The sequence below is a fragment of the Phascolarctos cinereus genome, unplaced genomic scaffold (genome assembly GCF_003287225.1).
Source record: "Phascolarctos cinereus isolate Bilbo 61053 unplaced genomic scaffold, phaCin_HiC Scaffold_2;HRSCAF=192, whole genome shotgun sequence".
Lineage (NCBI taxonomy): Eukaryota > Metazoa > Chordata > Mammalia > Diprotodontia > Phascolarctidae > Phascolarctos > Phascolarctos cinereus.
This window is the reverse complement of record NW_027555625.1, coordinates 243,213,582-243,234,362: the sequence shown is the minus strand read 5'-3', so window position 1 is coordinate 243,234,362 and position 20,781 is coordinate 243,213,582. Positions and strand designations below refer to the sequence as shown.

At 41.1% G+C, this 20,781-nt stretch overlaps 1 protein-coding gene across 1 annotated transcript in view; it reads right to left on the bottom strand.

Annotated features, from left to right (window-relative positions):
• EDN3 (endothelin 3) overlaps positions 1–20,538 on the bottom strand; it is a 36,041-nt gene extending 15,503 nt beyond the window's left edge. The window contains 3 exon segments of the mRNA XM_020981477.2: positions 18,925–19,060; positions 19,063–19,230; positions 20,209–20,538. Of these exon segments, the coding sequence (XP_020837136.1) occupies positions 18,925–19,060; positions 19,063–19,230; positions 20,209–20,257 (353 nt within the window). The 5' untranslated portion in view covers positions 20,258–20,538.
• Between the last annotated feature and the right edge of the window lie 243 nt (positions 20,539–20,781).

The following is a 20,781-nucleotide window of genomic DNA, read 5'->3' as shown; positions in this document are numbered from 1 at the left end:
ACAATTCAGTCAAAGGGCCTTGATGCCACAGTTTCCCCACCCTTTCCTATGCTGCCCCACTAAGGACAACTTTCTAGGATGCTCAGTACTCATTTTTGAGAAATCGAGCAAGTGACGTGCACTATGTCTAGAGTGCTGAAGAGAAACTCAGTCATCTCTAAGCAGATGATGCCAGAAAACTGAAGAGAGGACTTAACTGGGTTTCTCCCACATCCTCAAAACACTATGTCCCAGCCAATCCCTCAAAAACCAGACTTTCCTTTTCTTCATCTCATAAACCAAATTCAAACAAGTCGTGTTACTCCTTCACAAAATTGGAGCCTCTTATTATTTTGCTGTTTACACAAAACCACTACTTTTTTTCCCCTTAGGTGATCAGGGTTAAGTGACTTGCCCAAGGTCACACAGCTAGTGTTATGTGTCTAAGGCTGGATTTGAACTCAGGTCCTCCTGACTATAAGGCCAGAGCTCTGTTCACTGCACCTAGCTGCCCCTAAACCACTACTTTTTAAATGGTTTTCTAACAAAGTTCACCTGTATCTGTTACTGTTAGTCTGAAAAAAAAATAGGTAGGATTGATTTGAAGAATGGAAAAAACACAAGGTGTTTTTCTTAACAAGGTATGTGAATCAGAAATTGCACTCTCTGTAAAGTGGAGAAAGCTTTATTGCTGGCACTTCTGACTTGGAGAATACCCTGCTGTCTATGTCCTTGACTACTCAATCCCAGAAGGAATTTCTAGAGTGCTCCATCAGTGCATGGGTACAAAATGCTAATTTTTCTCATCCTCATATTAAATTTTCCAAATGTACAGGCTCTGATAGTAGCTGAGTTACTAATTTCTTAACATTCATCTGCTTTCCAGGAGTCTGTCTGAAATGAATTTGACGTCAATATAGCTTTGAATAGAAGTATGTCTACTTAATGACTTAATGATAACAGTATTCCAGACCAGTAAGTTGTAGGTACAAAAAAATCTTCATTGGCCAAGTTCTAACTAGAAGGAATTAGACTCAAGTATCGTCATTCTAGAACCTACCACTGACTGCACCTTCACAGAAGGGACTGCCCCTAAACCTTTCTGGCACCAAAGGCCGTGACTGAGTGGGGCTATGCTGCTTTTCTAAACCCACTCCCAAGGATAGCCACCACAGAAGCCTCATTCCTGTATTTGGAGATTTTTTAACCTCTATTGTCTACACTGTCATATTACCAAAGACCTCTGTGGCTGAATGTGAAAATATCTCAAAGCAACAGAATTTAAAATCTTAGCAACTCCCTGGTGCCCAGGGATACGAACACTGAGACCACACAAGGACAACTAGGAGATGCATCAGGCACACTCCACAAGGAAGCAAATATTATTAAAATGCTTCTATTTCATCCTATACTATGAAATTATTTGAGAATTTACAACTTAAAAAGAAAAGTTTAACACATACACGCAAGCACACATACACAAATAGTTACAGCTATGGGGGAAGAAATTCTAAAATTGCCCTCCAACTGAATTCTACAGATTAATTGATTTTGCCTTACATCTGCTAGGACATAAAGTTAGTCCAGCGAGTTAGGCTAAAGTTTCTCTACCCAACCCCCAGTGACCCTTAAGAATTCCAGGTCGAACATAAGCACGTACATTCATTCCTATCTGGTATGGCCTCATTATAACTTTATGCAAAGCTGCAGACAGATGCAGCTCAAAATAGTTCCCAGTAATGGAAACAAAGGCTAATACGGAGATCAGGTATTTTTTAGAGGATGAGTATGAAACCACGTGTGCACTACTTTATGGGATACGTATGTACTATGACACTGCCACACTTTAAAGACTCTGCAAAGGATAGAAAAGCTCTTTTAAAAAATTAGTCAGGGAACTCATCTTTTAAAAAAAAAATCACTCAGATGGAAAGTAAAAATCAAACAGAAGCCAAAAATCCTACTGCTGTTTTCTCTCTCTTAAGATAGATACATTCCAAAGCTTCGGGATCATGATTTAGTATGTAAACAATACAGTGGGAAGAACACTGGATTAAAGTCAAAAATCGAGGTTCAAATCCTGACTCAAATCACGTTCATTGTGTGACCCTGGGCAAAGCACTTGACCTCTTTGGGGCACAGTCCCTTCATTTGTAAAATGAAGAGATTAGATGATATATAAAATCTCTTCCAATTCTAAAATCCTATAAAGTTCTTGTCCTTTTGTCGTTCATGTTTGGCATTCTAACCAATCAATCAATCACAAGTATTTATTAAGCACCATTCTGTGCTAGACACTATATTCAGAATTGAACACAAAAGTAGAAGAGTCCCTGCCCTCAAGGAGCTTACAATCTAGCAATATGTATATACATATATACAAAATAGATACAAGGTAGCTTTGAAAAGAAGGTACTAGCAACTGAGGAAGGGGGAAAGCAAAAAGGCTTCATGCTGAGGGTGGTTTTTAAGCTGAGCATTGATGAAAACTAGGGGTAGTAAGAGGTTGAGATAAAGAAGGAAATTCATCACTTAGCCACATTCAATTCATATAAAACATGTCCATATGGAAGAATTAGGCTTCATGCCAAGCCACAAAGAAACAAACAAAAAAATAGAATTCCCAAAATGCACCATTAAAACTATTTCTTTTACTCCTTTTTTTGGATTCTTGATAAAGTGATGACATCCCATTCTCACACTTGCAGGTCTGAATAGATTGCAGCACTGACTCACTCACAAAGACAAAACATCCATACTCGGAGTGCCATCTTTGTAAGCTGAGCAAAAAGATATAGCAAAAAGTAAAAGGTCTTTAATAAACGACTTCTTACTCTCTTGGCTTTTTTCACAATGAAATATATCTTTCTCCATGGCAAAAATTGTTTCATTTTGGTTTTGCATCCACAGCACCTATCACAAAGACTGGTGCATAGTAAGCATTAATAACAGCTTATTGGTTGATTAATTTCTGTTTGATAAGTAGCATATTTGGTCTGGCAGAGGTGGAACTAGGGTGGGGTGAATTAGGCTTTGTCTCAAGGTGCTAAATTTAGAGGGCATCCATAGCATGGGTAGTTCTTCAGCAGGCTAGAAACAATAGAGCTGAGCATTTACTTAGGGAGAAAAAAAATAATTCAAATAGAAAACTACAAGATGGCAGGCTGGTGTTAGGTCTCTGGAATCCTATGCTAATGCCCCAAGATCTCTACATCCCCTACTATTGGGTGGTATCCTGTCCCTCCCACCAATGGAGTATATGATTCATGTTCCAAGTATGGTTTGTACTTTCGCGGATACACAAATCACCAGTTATAGCTCTGTGTTCTCTTAACCCCTTCTTGCAGAGTTATTATTGATTGGGCATTGACTACTAATTCTGACCCTAGTACATCAATGAAGTAGAGACTCATCTTCATTTCTAGCCTTTTCAAGCCACAAAGTTGTCTATAATTAGTGTAAGGCTCAAAGTGTATTAGAACAGCAGCAAACATTACAGGGTTTGGCAGTTGGAAGAGAACCTAAAGATCACCTAGTCCAACCCCACTCATTTCACACATAAAGAAGCCACTGAAGCTAAGTTATCTGCCCAAAGTCACATAACTCATATGTTCTGGAGCTCAGATTCAAACCTAGGAAAGAGAAAAGAAAAATACTGGCAGAGAATTAATGTAGCTCCCTCATTTGAATTAAATTAAGCCAATTAATCAAATATGGCTTAGAAATCTGAGCTCTAGTGTTAAATCAGCTTGCTTGGTTCCACAACTGAGCCCTTCACATGGCAGGATGTAATACAACATAAAGGAAAGCAGTTGCCTAGTACCAGCAAGAACTCTAAGACCATTTAATAGAAAGCTTTGTTTCCCTTGTCTTAAAATTTTGATGGCTGGAACAAAACACACAAGAGCTATCAGAACCTTCTATTTGACCTCAGATATAAGGCCAAGTTAACTCCCTGCCAATTTTCTTTCATACTAAGAGAGAGCTAAAGTCTCCTTTGGAGGTCATGCTCAGCCCTAACCTCTGTGGCCAGGTTTTCCTCAAATTCTTGAAATTGCCTTGCTGCCTAATTTAGAAGATCATCATCTGAAATCAGAGAGCCTGGGTTTGAATTCTGGGTCGGCGACTGATTTGTTGTGTGACCATGAGTAAGTCCCTTCACTTACCTAAGCATCAGTTTCCTCCTCTATGTTTGTTTTGAGGATCAAACAAAATAATAACTTATGTAAAGCTCTTTGTAAGTCATGTGTTATATAAATGACAGTTACTATTATTCAATGTTAAATTTGCTGTATTAGAGCCAAGCTTCATATTTGCTCCTGAGCATTTCCAGATCTAATTATGGGAAACTGAGAGTAAAGAAAAGAATTGGGTTTTAAGTCTATGTGATCCAAAACAGAAATGTGTAGCCTTGTTAGGAAGTCTTCCCACGAACTCTGAAGTCTAGTCACCTCTAAGTTGCAATTATGGCCACCAACAATGCCTATCATTTCAGGAAATAGCACTTCATGATAGGTAATAAGTAATATTAAATAAAACCCATATTTCTACAGCACTTTTATTATCAAGGAAAATGAGGCATATGGAGTCTTCCGTGGCTTTTCCAAGGTCACACAGCAAGCAATTATAAATGTTAGAACCAGGATGTAAACCTACTGATTTCATTCTCTTTTCTCTGCACTTCGGTGCCTTGAATTCCAAACCACAGACTAAATTCTGTATTCCTAAGCAAGAAAGGGGGGTCATGTAGGGAGCAAGACTCCCTATGATTTACAACAAAACTTCAATTAAGCAAAGCCTGCAATTACCCAGGATCTATTCAAGGTCCATATTAGGAATTTGTTTTACAAAGCATCTTGAAGTCAACATATATTCAGTCCAATTTCCTGTCTACATCTATCAAAGAATCACAGAAGCTCTAAGCCTGAAGGGACCTCAGAAGTCATCTGGTCCAAACTGTAGCTAAATAAAAAAAAAAAAAATACAATATCCTGACCAATATTACAATGTTAAGCATACCTGCTTCCTTTAAATGACCCTTACCTGTCATGAACTGGGGTCTCCTCAATTTTAGTTGCCTTCCTCTGAATGTTTACCCACAAGAACTGTCCAACAATGGAACAAAGTGTCTCATTAGATCATGAGCTTCCTCTCTCTGAAGCTATTCAAGCAGAGGTCAGAAGACCTGACAAGGGTGCTATAGAGAGGATTCCTACATGGAGTGAAAGGCCAGACTAGAGGACTTCTAAATCCCTTACCACAAAGAGATTCTGTGATGCTAAGGACAAAGATGACACTACCAGTCTACCACTAATGGAGTATTTTTGTTGTTGTTTTTCATTTGTTTGTAGTAGGTATAAATTTGGACTTTTCTACCTTCAGTCTCCCGCCTAGAAAACTTTGAGAACAAAAACTTTGATTTACAAGGATGATGGGGACTATAATGCCCTTTGCTCTAAGAAATCATACTTCCTCCCAAGGTTATTGTGACCCTCAAATAAGCTAATATATGTAAAACACTTTGCAAATCTTAATGTTATAAATGCTATAATGCTATAAATGTTAGATTTTACTGTTATTAACAGCAATCCCAGAAACAGCTGCATGAACATTAGTCATATATAGCCATATACAATATACATTTTGTGGGCAGGTACTGTACTAGTGTTTTGGTGGGTTTTTTTTTCCTGTGGGACTCATTTATGTGAATGCATGCAACATTTTATATAATCACAGTACAAAACTGATAATCCCTTTCTTGTTCCCATGTAAAAAAAATCAATTAAATATCAAGTATCGACCAAGTACCTGCCAAGATTTCAGTAAATTCCAGGATCTTAGAACTGGAAGGAACCTCAGAAGAAATAAGGTCAAACTCATACCTAGGCAGGAATGGCCTCTATAATTTTCCTTACAACAGGTCATCCAGCATCCACTCTCTAAAAAACATCTAGTGGTGGGAAAAGTGAGCTGTACCTCCTGAGGCAGTCCATTCCTCTTCTGAACAGCTGTTATAGTTGGGAAGCTATTTTCCTTATATCAAGCAAAATCTGCCCCCCTGCAACTTTCTGCCTTTGTTTCTAGTTCTGCCCATTGGAACAATGCACAACTATAATTCCTCTTCCATGAGACAGCCCTCTAAATAGCATGGTACAGTGGAAAGAGTATTGCTTCTGAAGTCAGAGGACTTGGGTTCAAATCCTCCCTCTGATTCTTTTTTTTTCCATTGTGGAACCTTCGGCAAGTCATTTAGCCACCCCAGGCTTTAGATCCCTCATCTGCAAAATGATGGAGTTAGATGAGACAATCTCAGAGATTCCTTCCTGTTCAGAACTGTGATCCTAGACTTTAAAGACAGCTACGTCTCCCCTGAATCTTCTATTCTACAGGCTAAACATCCCCTGCTCCTTCAATTAATGTTCACATGCCATGTACTCCGGTTCACTTACTGTCCTAACACCTTCCTCGAGATTTACTTTAGTTAATTAATGTACTTCTTGAAATGGTGGTGCCAGAACCAATCATAATACTCCAGGTACAGCCTTATCAGGGCAGAGTACAACAGCACTCTCTTTTTTTTTTCTAGACACTGCGCAGGCATCATTAGTTGTAGCCTTTGGTCTCATTAGCTTTTGGGGGGATGTCACACTACATAACTGACTCATAAGGAGCTGCAGCCCACTAAACCTCCAGATCTTTTTCAAATCAACTGTTGCAAATGATTTTTTGAACTCAAGGGCAGGACTTTACACTTATCCTCACTAAATTCCATCTATTATATTCAACTCATTGCTTTAGTTGTTGAGACATTTTTGAGGTCTATTTTGAGATACATTCCTTTCAAATTCATAAGTCTTCCGCAAATATGATAGATGTGCTATCTGTACCTAGCAAGATACCCTGTATGTTTCCTAGCAACCTACAATAATAACTCTCATTTCTGCAGCATTTTGTAATTTAACAAATTGCTTTTGTTATTAAAGACATTAAAATAGGTAGTATAAATTTGGGGGGGCCTACATTATAGTTGAGGAAAAGGGGACTCAGAGTGGCTAAATGACAACATAGCTATAATTACCAGAGCCAGAAAACAGGTCTTTCTAACACTAAGTTTCTTCCCATTACCACACCACACTTAGAAACAAAACTGGCCTGAAATGATACTTCGAAGTCAGTGAAATTTGTCTTTAGTATATGGTACCCCACTTCTTAATTTTCTACTAGACTGTATTTCTCTAACTTAGCTCTTATCCCTTCTCTTCTCTGACAGCCGCTTAGCAGTTTCAAGTTTTATGTCTTTTTAGGGTAATTCAGTCATAAAAATGTTATGTATTATAATTGTGTTTGAGTCTTACCATTCACCATACTGTGAGGTCCATGTCCTTACGGAGCTCACTCTGTATCACTAATTGATACATTTTGTACCAATCAACAAGCATTCATAAAGCACCAGGCATTGTGCTAAACATGAAGATATAAAGACAAATAGGAAACAGTCTTGTCCTCAAGGAACTTACATTCTATCAGGAGAAATGTTATGTACATATGTAAGTATATCCAAAATATTATAAATGTACATATAAATATATACATGTGTATATTATATATACATATTTATGGAGAGACCGACAGACAGACAGACAGACAGAGACAGAGAGAGAGAAAATGGGGAAAACACAAGCAGCTATACTTCATATAGAAAGTAGCACCAGAGCTAAGATTTTAAGGAAACGAGGACTTCTAAGAGGGGGAGGTAAAGAAAGTATACATTCAAGGTATGGGAAATAGTCAATGAAAAGGAACGGAGATCAGAGATAGAATGTTATATGCAATGAACAGCAAGACCAGTTTGGCTTAGCCAAAGAGTTTGTGGAGGGTTGTAACGTATCATAAGGCTGGGAAGTTGTAAAGAGCTTTGAATGCCATAGGAGTTTTTGTTTATTTGTTTTATCCTACAGGTAAAAGGAAGCCACTGGGGTATATTGAGTAGAGGATTGATGTGGTCAAACCTGTGCTTTAGGAAAATTCCCTTGGCAGATATGTGGAATGTGGATTGAGAGAAGAGAAACTTGAGTCTGGGAGACCAATTAGAAGGCTACTACAATAGCCAAGAGAGGAAAAGGGCCCAGACTGTATCTGTTTCAGAGGTGAGGACAAATAGTGTGGAGGTAGAATCCAAAAGACTTGGCAAGTGATTGAATGTGAGATAAGAGAGGGTGAGAAGTCAAGGATGATTCCAAGGAGGCAATCCTGGAGGACCACAACGATGGTGGTGACCTCAACAAAACTAGGAAGTCTGGAGGAGGGATGGGTTTGGGGATGGGGGCAAGAGGAATAATAAGTTCTGTTTTGGATATGTTGAGTTTGGATTGACCATGGAACATCCAGTTAGAAATGTCCAACAGGCAGTCGACAAGGTGGATCTATAGCTCAGGAGAGAGATTAGAATTGGATATATACATTCTGGCATTCATTGGAAGAGAGATGATAATTAGATAAGGTTTCTAAGAGAGATTGCGCAAAGAGAGAAAAGAACCCAAGATAGAGACTTAGGAGTACATTCATAGTTAGGAGTCACAATATGAATGATGATACCACAAAGGAAGCTAAGAAGGAAAGGTCAAACAAATAGGAAGAGAACCAAGAGAGCAGTGTGACAGAAACCCAGAAAGGAGAGAGCATCCAGTAGAGCCAAATCTACCTCCTCCAGCAGATATGGTCTAATCCCGTTAGCACCTGAGTCAGTTTGTTTAATTAACGAGGTAATTAATTAGCAGAAGAGCCTGGTCTTTATTCTCAAAGGAATAAATTTAAGAGTGAAATTTCAGAGCTGAGCTGATCAGCTGGGAAAATAGTTTGAGGAGAGGGACCTGTCTAGGGCTCTGCCACCTTTGCTACTTAAACTGGAAATTAGCCCAGCATCTAACACACTGCCAGAAAGGACTCCTTTGTTTTCTTACTCCTCATCACTGCTTTCAGATCAGGGCAGGACAGGACAGCATGGAAAAGACACTAAGGCAAGAAGTTATTTTGTGGGAAAATATTTTAAAATAAAAACTAAACATGTTTTATTAGGTAGTTTCTTCTCTTTCTGTTGAAAAAGGCAAAATGTCTTTCTTGCTGGCTAAGTTAAACGCAGAGCACTCTACATCTGCTGTCCTCCTTGTTCACTAGATCATGGACTGACAGAGCTAGAAGGGACCTAGACCAACCCTCTTATCTTATAGACTGGAAATGGAGGCCCAAAAGAGGGAATGGACTTGTCCAAGCTCATAGCAGCAAGTTGCTGGCTAAGTCATGATATAAGTCAATTGAAAAAAGAGAAATATGCCAAAATGAGAGAAAAGGAAATGGACAGAAAAGAAGAAGGGGATATAGGGTATAGACAGGGAGAGAGGGAGTATGGGAAGGAGACTGTGAAAAGGAAGAGGGAAAATTAACAAGACCTCATAAGACAGGAGTTCTTAATCTTTTTTTGTGTGTATCTTGAAGCTCTTGGGCAGACTGGTAAAGCCTATGGAGCCCTTCTCAGAATAAATTCATAAAACAAAATAAAGTTTTCCCTTCTACATCATGACTTTCCCCATTACAGTTCCAATATATCACAGCTAGGCATAAGAAATTAAATGGAAATTTTTGGAAAGTTTTGCGGGAGCCACAGACAACATGGGAAGGCCAACATGTGACACAGAAAAAGTTTAGAAACTCAGAAATGCATAAGATATATGTACAGTATTTTTATTTAACATTGACCTACATATAGCCTGTGACCAAATACTTAACCCAAATTTTACAATAAGGTACTGTAAATACGCCATAAAAGAAAAAGGAAAAAATTTAGACTTCTTCTCTGGTTTGAAGAGAGGGTCAAAAATTTCTATGTGGATTTTCCAGATTGTGGGGTCACTGTGCCCCTAACTCCTTTCATGTGGAAGGTATAAGTGTACATAAGTTTAAAAAAGAAACCAATTATATTGAAAGTTAACAAAATATTTTTAAAAAGTTGATAGACCCCAGGTTAAGAACTCCTATGTAAAGGAATGCACCCGAGTTGACAGATTGGTAAGTACCCTGTCCAAAAGTTAGCACATTACCAAAGCAAATGACCAGGAATTAATGAATATCTGACAAACGGTGACAGGCTGTTGGGGAAGGGAGGAAACTGGGTCCCTAATAAATTCAACAATCTTTCACTGACACTCCAGGTTTTCTGTCCATCACTTTATGTATCTCTGAGTCCTACTGACAACAGTGAGTTCTCTTGTAACTGATGTTAAGGATAGGGCTAGGTCCTTACCTACTTCAGAGAACTAACCATTGAGAATGAGGGATTTTGATGAAAGTGACTTTATCTCATTTCAAAAAACTGAGTTCAAACTATTATGGTTCTATTGACCAAGAAGCTCATTCACTAACAATGACTTTTTTTTTTTATCATTTTCCAGGTAGTACAGTAAAGAGAGCTCAGTTCAAATCTTGCCTCAAATGCTTACTAGCTATATAACACTGGGCAAGTCACTTAGCCTCTTAGTCTCAGTCTCCTGCTCTGTAAAATGGGGATAATAATATCTGCCATACCTACCTCAGAGAAATATTGTGAAAATCAAACAAGATAATACGCCAAGCACTTTGCAAACGTTAAATCTCTATATTAATGATGTCTGTTATTATTGTTGTCCCCCAGTATTTAAAATGGAAGGAGAGAGAGGGGCAGAAGTAAATCAACTTTTAAAAAAGCTATTGAATTTTCCCTTATAAACCAACTCCCCAGTGCATATCATAGTGCCTGGCACAGAGTAGATGTCTAATGAATGCATGTTAATTAATTGATTGACTGGTGATTTTATTTCAGGCAAAGAAGATACCTTGAAATGATAAAAAACAAGATTTCAAATACACCACTGGATATTTGTTTAGTCTCTTTGACATTACTGAAATGATGTATTTCTCTGTAGGTGAGTTCTAGAAAAGCAGGGGACATAAAGACCAGTAAAGAAATCAGATGAATACAGATTACTTTAATTCCTTACCTGGCCTTAGGATTCCTCTTCGAAACACCTAGCTCCTAATTCTGCCTGTATACAAAAGTGCTCAGTAACAAGTATTGACTAATGTTACATTGATTATCTGTGTCCCTTGGGAAAGCAAGGTATTTCTCATAAGGAAGGACAGGACAGTCCACCTAAGCCCCAATATTTTTATGCTGGTAATCAGATTCTTCCACTAAAATTATTCTCCAGTTGTGGATTAGGGGTGACCCAGGGCTCTTGAAGAATATATTCATTAAAAATTCAAGCAGGACCTACCAAGTGAGTACACATCTGAGAACCAGTCTAGCTTAGGGAGGAGAGGCTCAACACCCAACACTCAACGAGCTCACAGGCTTGGCAATTGAGTAAAAAAAAAAATCAGCTCTAGCAGCATCCCATGAGAAACTGGTGGCACTTGCTGCGGTAGCACAAGCAACGGATGTGGAGCAGCTTGCTATATATGCATTATCTCCTTTAAACCTCACACAAACACTATGAGATAAATATCACCAACCCTGTTTTAGGTATAAGCCAAAGTGGTTTACCAATGGACTGGCACTAACACCTGTAGAGGAAATTTTGTTGTTATTTGTTGTTGTTCTTTTGCCAACTCTTTATGACCCCATTTGAGTTTTCTTGGCAAAAATACCAGAATGGTTTGCCATTTACTTCTCCAGCTCATTTTACAGATGAAGAAACTGAGGCAGACAGGATTAAGTGACTTGCCCAGGGTCATGAAGCTAGTAAGTGTCTAAGGCCATATTCGAGCTCAGGTCTTTCTGACTCCAGGAGCAGAGCTGTGTCCACTGCCCACATACAAGAAATCCTCAGTCCTGAAAGTGCAGTAAAATCATATTAAAATGAAAATCAAAGGAAACCTTTAAGGAGAAAAGAAGCCAGGAGGAAGATTTAGTCTGGGTTTGATAGAATTATAAGCATAGCAGCCTTGGGCCATTTTAAGGGGCTAGGAGGTGGGAAGAGAGAACCACAGAGACTCCTTCTCTTCCCCTCCCTTCCAGTAGGTCAAGGACCTTTCTTGGCCCCTAAGCAATAAGTAATAAGGCTCACCCAAATCATTATAACCTTGAATGTCACTAGACATTCAAGCTTATGCAAATATTATGCAAATTAGTATCTACCTTAAAGGCCCAGCTCAAATCCCAACTCATTGAAGAAGCCTTCCCTAACCCATGCATGGGCCTGCCTCTGCCCAGGTCAATAATAACCTTTCCCCTCAACTTGCATCATTTTGTATTATAGTTATTCGTGTATGTCAACTTCCCTCCTGGATCATAAGCCCCATGAAGGCAGGGACTATGTCTTATTGAAACTTTGTACTTTTCCCAGCAGGCAAGTAGGTCTCAGTGGATAGAGTGCTAGACCTGGAGTCAGGAAAACCTGAGTTCAAATCCATCCTGAGGCAATTACTGGCCATGTGACCCTGGGCAAGTCATTTAACCTCTGTTTTTCTTAATCCACTGGAGAAGGAAATTGCAAACCTTTCCTAAAAAGCACCATGGACAGTATTGGCATGATATGCGATTACAAAGAATCAGAGGAGACCAAACAACAACAATCTCTGACAGCACTCCGCACACAATAGGCACTTGATCAGCTGTTGTCAGAACTGAAATATAATGTTAGTCCTTTTAGCTATTTTGTCTGTAAGGATATTTTGTTGAACTCTGTAAAGCTGCAGCATTGTAAAACAGTGGAACATCAGGAGTTCCCAGGAATCAGGATTTCAGGTGACGGAGAGGGCAATGGAAATATTCTCAGTGGGTGTAACAGACTGTACCAGTGCTAGGAGGGGCTGGAGATGCATAATTTCCTGATAATCAAACCGTATATCACTGCCAATGATTTTATTGCCCAGTACTTGGAAAAAATAGATAAGCTCCTCTTTCCAGACCTAGAACCTAGAGCTATTCTGTCTATATGCCTTTTTCACAATACATGATACAATGTAGAGTGTGAACACAGAGGAGAGGTAGACAAAAGGGCTTTGAGAGCAGTGCAGGACCACTCTTTGCTTAGATTATCAGCGAAGGCTTTGCAGATGAAGCAAAATAATGCCTATGAGTTGGATGATACAGTAATATTTAAGAGACTTCCTTCACTCAGACAAAAAAAAAAAAAGAGGGGGAGGTAGGTGTCGCAGTGGATAGAGCACCAGCCCTGAAGTCAGGAGGACCTGAGTTCAAATACGGCCTCAGACCAAACACTTGACACTTACTAGCTGTGTGACCCTGGGCAAGTCACTTAACCCCAATTGCCTGGAAAAAAATCTCAATTTAAAAAGGGGGGGGAGGAATAGGTTTCAAGTTGGATTGAAATACTAGACCTTTCCCTCCATTTAAGACTATTTCTCATACTATAAAAGTTCTTAATTACTAAAGTCCAAATTGACATGCTAAATGAGAAGGTCCTGGTTGAGACTCATGGAAAGGTAGGGTGATATAGTAGGCAAAGATTGGATTTGAGATCAAAGTACCATCACTTTACTAGCTGTGTGACCCTGGGCAAGTAATTTCATCTGAGACTCAGTTTCCTTATCTCAAAAAGGAGAATTCAGGTTAGGTCGATATAACAAACACAAATGAATCACCTGCTATCTGTTAGGCACTGTGGCATGCATTGAGGACAAGATCCCATCCCTGTCCTCAAGGGCTAACATTCAACTGGGAGGATAAAATATATACTCACATAAGTAAAATGAAGGTAAATTGAGGCATGAAAGAGCAGAGGTTCAAACACAACATTTCTGAGGCCACATCTAAATTAAAATGTAATTGGGAAACATTTAACAAAATGAATAAAAATATAATAAACATAGATGATGTTAGTATGTGGCGTTCTAAGTCAATCTGTAGCCCACAGAGCTATATACGTACAGCTTACTGACCCCCATACTACTGGGAAAGAGCACGCACTCACAATTCAGGGATAGAAGGGAAGGCTTCATGAAGAAGGTGGCACCTGAGTTGAGCCTTGAACAAAAATGAGACTTTAGACTTATCAACAATCAATAAGCATTTGTTAAGTGCTTACTATGCACTAGGCACTGTACTAGGAATAAAAATACAAGTAGAAAGACAGTCCCTGCCCTCAAGGAGCTTAAGTTCTAATACAGAAAGACAACATATAAAAGGAAGCAGATAAGCTGGAGGAGAAAAAAGGCTGAAGGGTACTTGGAGAGAAACAAAATCTGGCTGACCTGGGTGACCTCCTTAAATAGGGGCTCTGGGAGGAGTCATTCAATCAGTAGGAGAGACCACAGAGCCAGAGGGTACCTCCAACATGTGAATTCCAGTGCTGACTGAGATTCCAGGATAAAGAGGATTCTAGGGCATAGTGGAAGAAGTTTGGAGTACATACAGTCAAATGGAAAATTCTCAGAAATCTCTGGAGTAGTAAGGTGGTCTGCCTAGTAAGTCTGGTAGAGAAGAGAAGGATGTATTCTAGGTGCATTTGGCTAGAAAGTTGAGTTCATGAAAGGGAAAAGTATAAAAATGGCTACAAAGAGAAATGGAAGCCAAATTCTGGAGGCCTTTAGATATCATGCTTGAGAGAATACATCTTATTCTATTGGAAATGGGAAGCTACCAAGGTTTTTTGGGTAAAGGTAATGACATTGTCAAGCCTGTGCCTAGAAAGATAATTTTGGCAATTAAACAGAGGATGGATTAGAAAAGAAGAGATTGAAAATAGGAAAATCAATTAGGAAGCTACTTCAGTCACATAAATAAAAACAAAATTAAAAAAATAGCTATGGTAGTAGCTATATGGAGAAAAAAAGGGGTATATGCAAGAAATATAATGGAAAAGAATTGACCAGACTTGTCAATTTACTGAATATGGGTAGTGAGGAAGACAGATGTTCTAGGGTTATTAAACTGGGTGACTGGGTGGTTTCCTCAACCAAAATAGAGAAATATGAAAGAGGAATAGATTTGCAGGGGAAGCCATTTTAAAGAAGTTGAGTCTGAGATGATTTTGGGATGTCCAGGAGTAGATACTGAGCAAGTATTCTATTATGCATGACTAGAGTTCAAGAGAGAATTGCAGGCTACATTAGATTTAGGAGTCATCTGCAGAAAGATGATACTTGAACTCATGGGAGCTTGTATGTACAGAGAGGGAAGAGAAAACAGTGGAAGCCAGAGCCCTGTGGAACATTAGTGCTAAGAAGGCAGCGGATAAACGAAAACTCAGCAAAGGAGGCTGAGAAAAAGGAGAAGAACTAAGAGAAAGTAGTGTCACAGAAGTGAAGGGAAGAGATTGCCCAGGAAGAAAGGGTTAGGATAAAAAATATTGCACTTTCTGCCTCACAAAGATAGCCTTTTGTAAATTGTAAAGCATTTTACAAATGTGGCAGCTGGGTTGCACAGTGGATAGAGTACTGGGCCTGAAATCAGAATGACTCATCTTCCTGAGTTCAAATCTGGTCTCAGACACTTACTAGCTGTGTGACCCTGGGCAAGTCACAACCCAGTTTGAAGTCCTTCCTCTGCAAAATGAGCTGGAAAAGGAAATGGCGAACCACTCCAATATCTTTGCCAAGAGAACCCCAAATAGGGTCACAAAGTCGTACATAACTGAAATGACTAAACAAAACAACAACATACAAACATGAGCTGTTATTCCTTCTTAATTATTTAATACTTTAAGGATCTCTGATTTGTATCAACTCTGGGTCCTCCCTCTACTAAATTAGATGGAACTCTCTCTCTCTCCCTCAGTATAAGGTCTTCATGAGTCTATGACAGAAGAAAAAAAATCTCCCTAATGGCCAGCCTCCTGGTAACGAGCTTCTTGTCACTTTTTGGACAAAAGATACAAAGTCCATTATTAGGCCCATACTTTAGCTTGGTAGAACTTGTAAGAACTTGTGCTCCACTAACATAGACTCAAGAGAATCACCTTCACACCACAGTGAGAATATTGGGAGTGTTTGGTGGGGATAGTGTTCTCGACCTGTGATTTCATCATGTAGGGAATCCTAGGTATAGAATTGCACTGATAGAAATTGGCAATTTGTCTCTAAGTTCAGTTGCATGGGCTACTTGGCCACGTAACTTGCCAATGATCACACAACTGAAATGTATCATATAAAGACTTGAACTCAGGTCTTTCTGACTCCAAATCTAGCCCTTTAATCATTCTGCCATTTTGCCCTCATAGTAGTAGTAGCAGTAGTAGTAGTAGTAGCAGCAGCAGCAGCAGCAGTAGCAGTAGCAGTAGTAGAAGTAGTAGTAGTAGTATAATCTTTGTCTTTAATAATAAGCATTTATTAAGTTCCTCCTATGCACCAGTCACTGTGCTAAGCACTGGAGATACAAAAAAAAAAGGTAAAAACAATCTCTGTTTACAGGTAAAGAGTTCTAATGTTAGGGATCAACAACTTATCTGTCACTTACAGTATTTGAAAGTTGCATGAGGCACTTGCCCATGGTCATACAGCTTAAAGTTATCATAGGCAAGACTTGAACCGCAGGTCCTTTAGACTCATAGTTCTGTCTTCCATGCATTATGCCATTCCACCATAGAAGTAGGAGTAGGAATATCATTAAGTCAAGTCCATAGCAAACATTTATTAAGTTCCTATTATGTGCCAGGTACTGTGCTATATATTGGCCTACAAAGAAACATAAAAACAATCCCTGTTTGCCTTCAAGGAGCTTACAATCTAATGGGGGAGATGATTGCAAACAAATATATATGGATGATGTACAAACAGCTATGTGTGAATCAGATAGATACAGCATGAATTGGAGATAATCTTAGAGGGAAGGCACTGGAATTAAGAGGAAGCAGGAAAGGTTTTTTGCAGAAGGTGGGATTCCAAAGATAATTAGCTATACAAAGGAAATAAAGGTCCCAAGGAGACTCAGGTAAATCTCATGTATTCAGGAAAGCTTATTTCTGCAAAGCTGGACTTGAATGCTAGGTACTCCCATCCCCACCAATACAACACACACACACACACACACACACACACACACACACACTAAGGGAAGAGCCATCAGGGTGAAGGCATTAGACTCACCACTGCCCCTTTTCCCATAGCTTTCACTTAGAGAAGATAGTGTAGAACAGTAGTTACGCTCAAAGCTAGAGAATTAACAGGAAGACTAGGCCGCCTGCAAATCTTCATGCCTTAGTTTTCTTATCTACAAAATTAATAATGCTTGTGCCCTGGTATATTATATTATCAACAATAAGCAAACATGAACTGTAGAACAATAAACAGGGTTTCCCAGACATAAAATCTCCCCATGCTAAACATGAAAGACATATAGGAGGCAATCCAGCTAGCTCTTCAATGGCTGGGGATTCTAAGAAAAAGCAGTGAATGTTGAAGAGAAAAACAGAATCATAAAATGTTAGTGCTTGGTGAAATCTTGCAGTTAATCAGTTCTAACCTCCTCATTTTACAGAAGAGGACTCTAAAACCCAGAGAAATCAAAAGATTTATCAATCACACAGAGCTGGGGCTTAAAGCTAAGACTTCTGATTCTAAAAACAGTTTTCTTCCACTACAACACCAAGAAAAGAAAAACTGAGACAAACCCTTAGATTCCACCATTGGCAGTTTCCAACTTCTGTATGATATTAGTCATAGTATGCCTCTCCCCAGGTCCAGGTGGCTTTCTCCTGGAAATTACGTTATATTTATTTTGCATTTGATTTTCTAAGTATATAGTATTACTCCCCAATACTGTGTAAGCTGCTTAAAAACAAAATATTTTTTCATCTTTGTCTTTGTATCTGCAGTGCCTGGCACATAGGCACTTAATAGATGATTGTTGAATGAATGAACCATATGGGAACTGCCTTGTTTGGTGACTTATTTGGGACTTAATGATAGAATGGCATGTGTAATGGGAAGGACTATTTGCAGGCATAGGACATGGTTTTGAATCCAAACTCTGCTACTTAATACTTGTGTGACTTGGGACAAGTCACTTAACCTCTCTGGGCCTCAATTTCTTTTATCTATAAAATTAAGTTGAAGTAGATGATTTCTAAAGCCTCTAAACTCTAAATCTTATATATAAGCAAAAGCATTCTTGAAGAAAGGTGGCTTGCCTGGATATCAGGCAGTCCAGATGCTCTAAAGAAATTGCATCCGGATTGTGTAACACACAGAGATCCAGAATGCTTGCTGGCTAACTCAGATTCATTCCCTGGCTTTCAGGCCACCAGCCCTGATTGTGCTCCATGCACTGAATGGCAAACTGCCTTTCAAAGAATTCAAAAACCATTTGAGCTTCCCCAGGGTCAAGAGTGGTGAAGGCACCACTTACCCTCTGGGACAGGAGATAGCTTTCAGGACTTCCTCTTTCTCAGAAAAGAGGCTTACAGGGACTTATCAGGTATCTAACACCCACCCCACCCCACCCCCGGTCCTGCTCAGTCTAGTCTCATTTCACTTGAAGGCAGGTCTCACCCTTCCACTGGACCAGAAACTTGGAGATTGAATTTCTTTTCCACTAGCCGGGGCCTCCCAAATGAATAAGGGAAGGGACTAAGCTTCCAACTATAGCAAGGAGGTATTTTCTGGGCCCCCAGTGAGCCTGCCAGACAGCTAAGGACTACTGGGAGGGCACAACACGTGGGAACTGAGATGAGACAAACTCCGGGGTAGGTGCTTCAGGTACTGGAAAGAGATCCCATATAGAAGAGAGTGAAGGGCTTCTGGTGAGATCTAGGCAAGGGGAAAGGATGCGAGCAGTTGTTTGTTTCTGTGTTTCAAACTATTTTTGGTGGGGTTTTGGGACAGGCATGCGCAGGGACACGGAACTTGAAGTCTAGGCCCTCAGTCTATGCCCCCAACCCTTCAAAAGTTGCCCTCCAAACCCGGTCCCCGTCCCTCCTTCCCCCCGAGCCCCACCTGGGGCAACTTGCTTACTCTGGCGTATTGATCCAGATGATGTCCAGGTGACAATAGTACACGCACTCTTTGTCCTTGTAAGTGTAGCAAGTGCAGCGCTTTTCTCTCTTGCGCGCAGCGCTTTCTCCTGATGCTTTCCGGGGCTCCCTGGGCCAGCCGAGCCCTTGTCCTGCCCGGCCCTAGTCGGGCTCAGCTCCGTGACCATCACGACGGCTACTGCTTCTTTCTCTTCTCCATCGCTTTCCCGGGCTTCGGGAACCCTAGGGCCCCAGCCCCCTCTGGCTGCCGCTGGCTCCAGGCGAGGCACTGTCGGAGGCAAGAATCCTGCAGGACAGAGAGAAAGCTTCAGAGCCGCTCTCAGAATGAGCCTTTTACTACCACCGAAGGGAATGCCACTCTGCGACCTGCTCTCTCCCAGAAACATCTTCGTCCCCAGCCCAGGGATTCCACCCCATGCTCTACACTCTGTTCTATCTCCTAATCCCTGAGATTCCTCTCTGTTTCTGTCTCTCTGTCTCTGTCTCTGTCTCTCTCTATGTATCTCTCTCTCTCTCTCTCTCTCTCTCTCTCTCTCTCTCTCTCTCTCTCTCTCTCTCTCTCTCTCTCTCTCTCTCTCTCTCTCTCTCTCTCTCTCTCTCCCCTCTTCCTTCTCCCCAAAACCCATCCCAGACTGCGACCTTCTCTCTCTCCCGTCACCTTATCCCCCTAGGGTTTCCTACCCTATACCCTCCTCTTTCTCCCAGCAGCCTCTCCCGTTCCTAGGGGTCTCACCTCACCCCCTGCTCCAGGGAGTGCTCTGCCACCACCTGCCTGGCAGGGAAAAAGGCCACCCTAGTTCACAAACACCTGGACCCAGAGCGGAGACAGCTCCCAGAACCTGGCCAATTTGCCCGCTGGGCCTGAGACTTTTTGACAAGTTTCCCATGTTTGGCCGCACGGGGGAGGGGTTCTCCCCAGGAGATCTCAGGGAGTCCAGCTTCAGAGTAGGTGGGAAAGCAGTTGTGTATGTATCCCCTCTCCCTTTCGATCTGCCTCTCCCACCCAAAGGAAAGTTTCTGTAGGGTTGCACTAGCCTAGTAGACCGAAACCAAACAAAATCGTTTTCGGCACCACTCAGGGAACCAAAAAGAATCCTTCTCTATACGAGGTCCGCTCTCCCAAGCCTCCCTGCAGCCAGGTCCCATTCCCAGCAATGAACCCGGACTACCTGAGGTGATTGGGGAGTTAGGGGTTGCTGTCCCTGTGTATGCATTGGAGGGAGGGAGGGAGGAAAGGAGAGCAAGCTGCCCTAAGTCCAGTTACCTGCGGTGGTCACTGTAAGTCCAAAGAGGAACCACAACCCGAGCTCCATGAACCCAAATCAGCCGATGGGCACAAAGTCAGAGGAAGAGGGGAAATGCCCCGGACTGAAGGAATTTGCCCCTCGCAGGAGGCTGCGGAGCTCCCGGGGGCTCCGCTGCGTACCAATGCCCTTGGGATCCAGATGTGATTAGAGCCAGTCCGGAGAAGACGGATATGTGCCGACTCTCTTAGTCCAGAATCAACCCAGGAGGGCGCTGAAGTCGTCATATGAAACCTTCAGAAGAAGTTGTTCATTTCTTCGCCGCTCTGCAAATATTCCTTTTCTTCCCTCTCTCCCCACCCCCCTCTCTCCGTCCCTCCCTACCCACCCCCCCACAAACACACACACCCTTTCCACCCTCACCTCCCCCTCCCGAAAGGATGGGTTGAAGCCTCAGCCAGTCTTAAAGTCAGGGGCATTCGCGGCCGCCTCCCAGCTTGTCAGGACAGCTGCCTCCAGGACTCGGCGGGCTTGCACGGACAAGGGCAACAGAGTGGGAGAGTGGGAGGGCGAACACTGGGTAACTGGAGGCC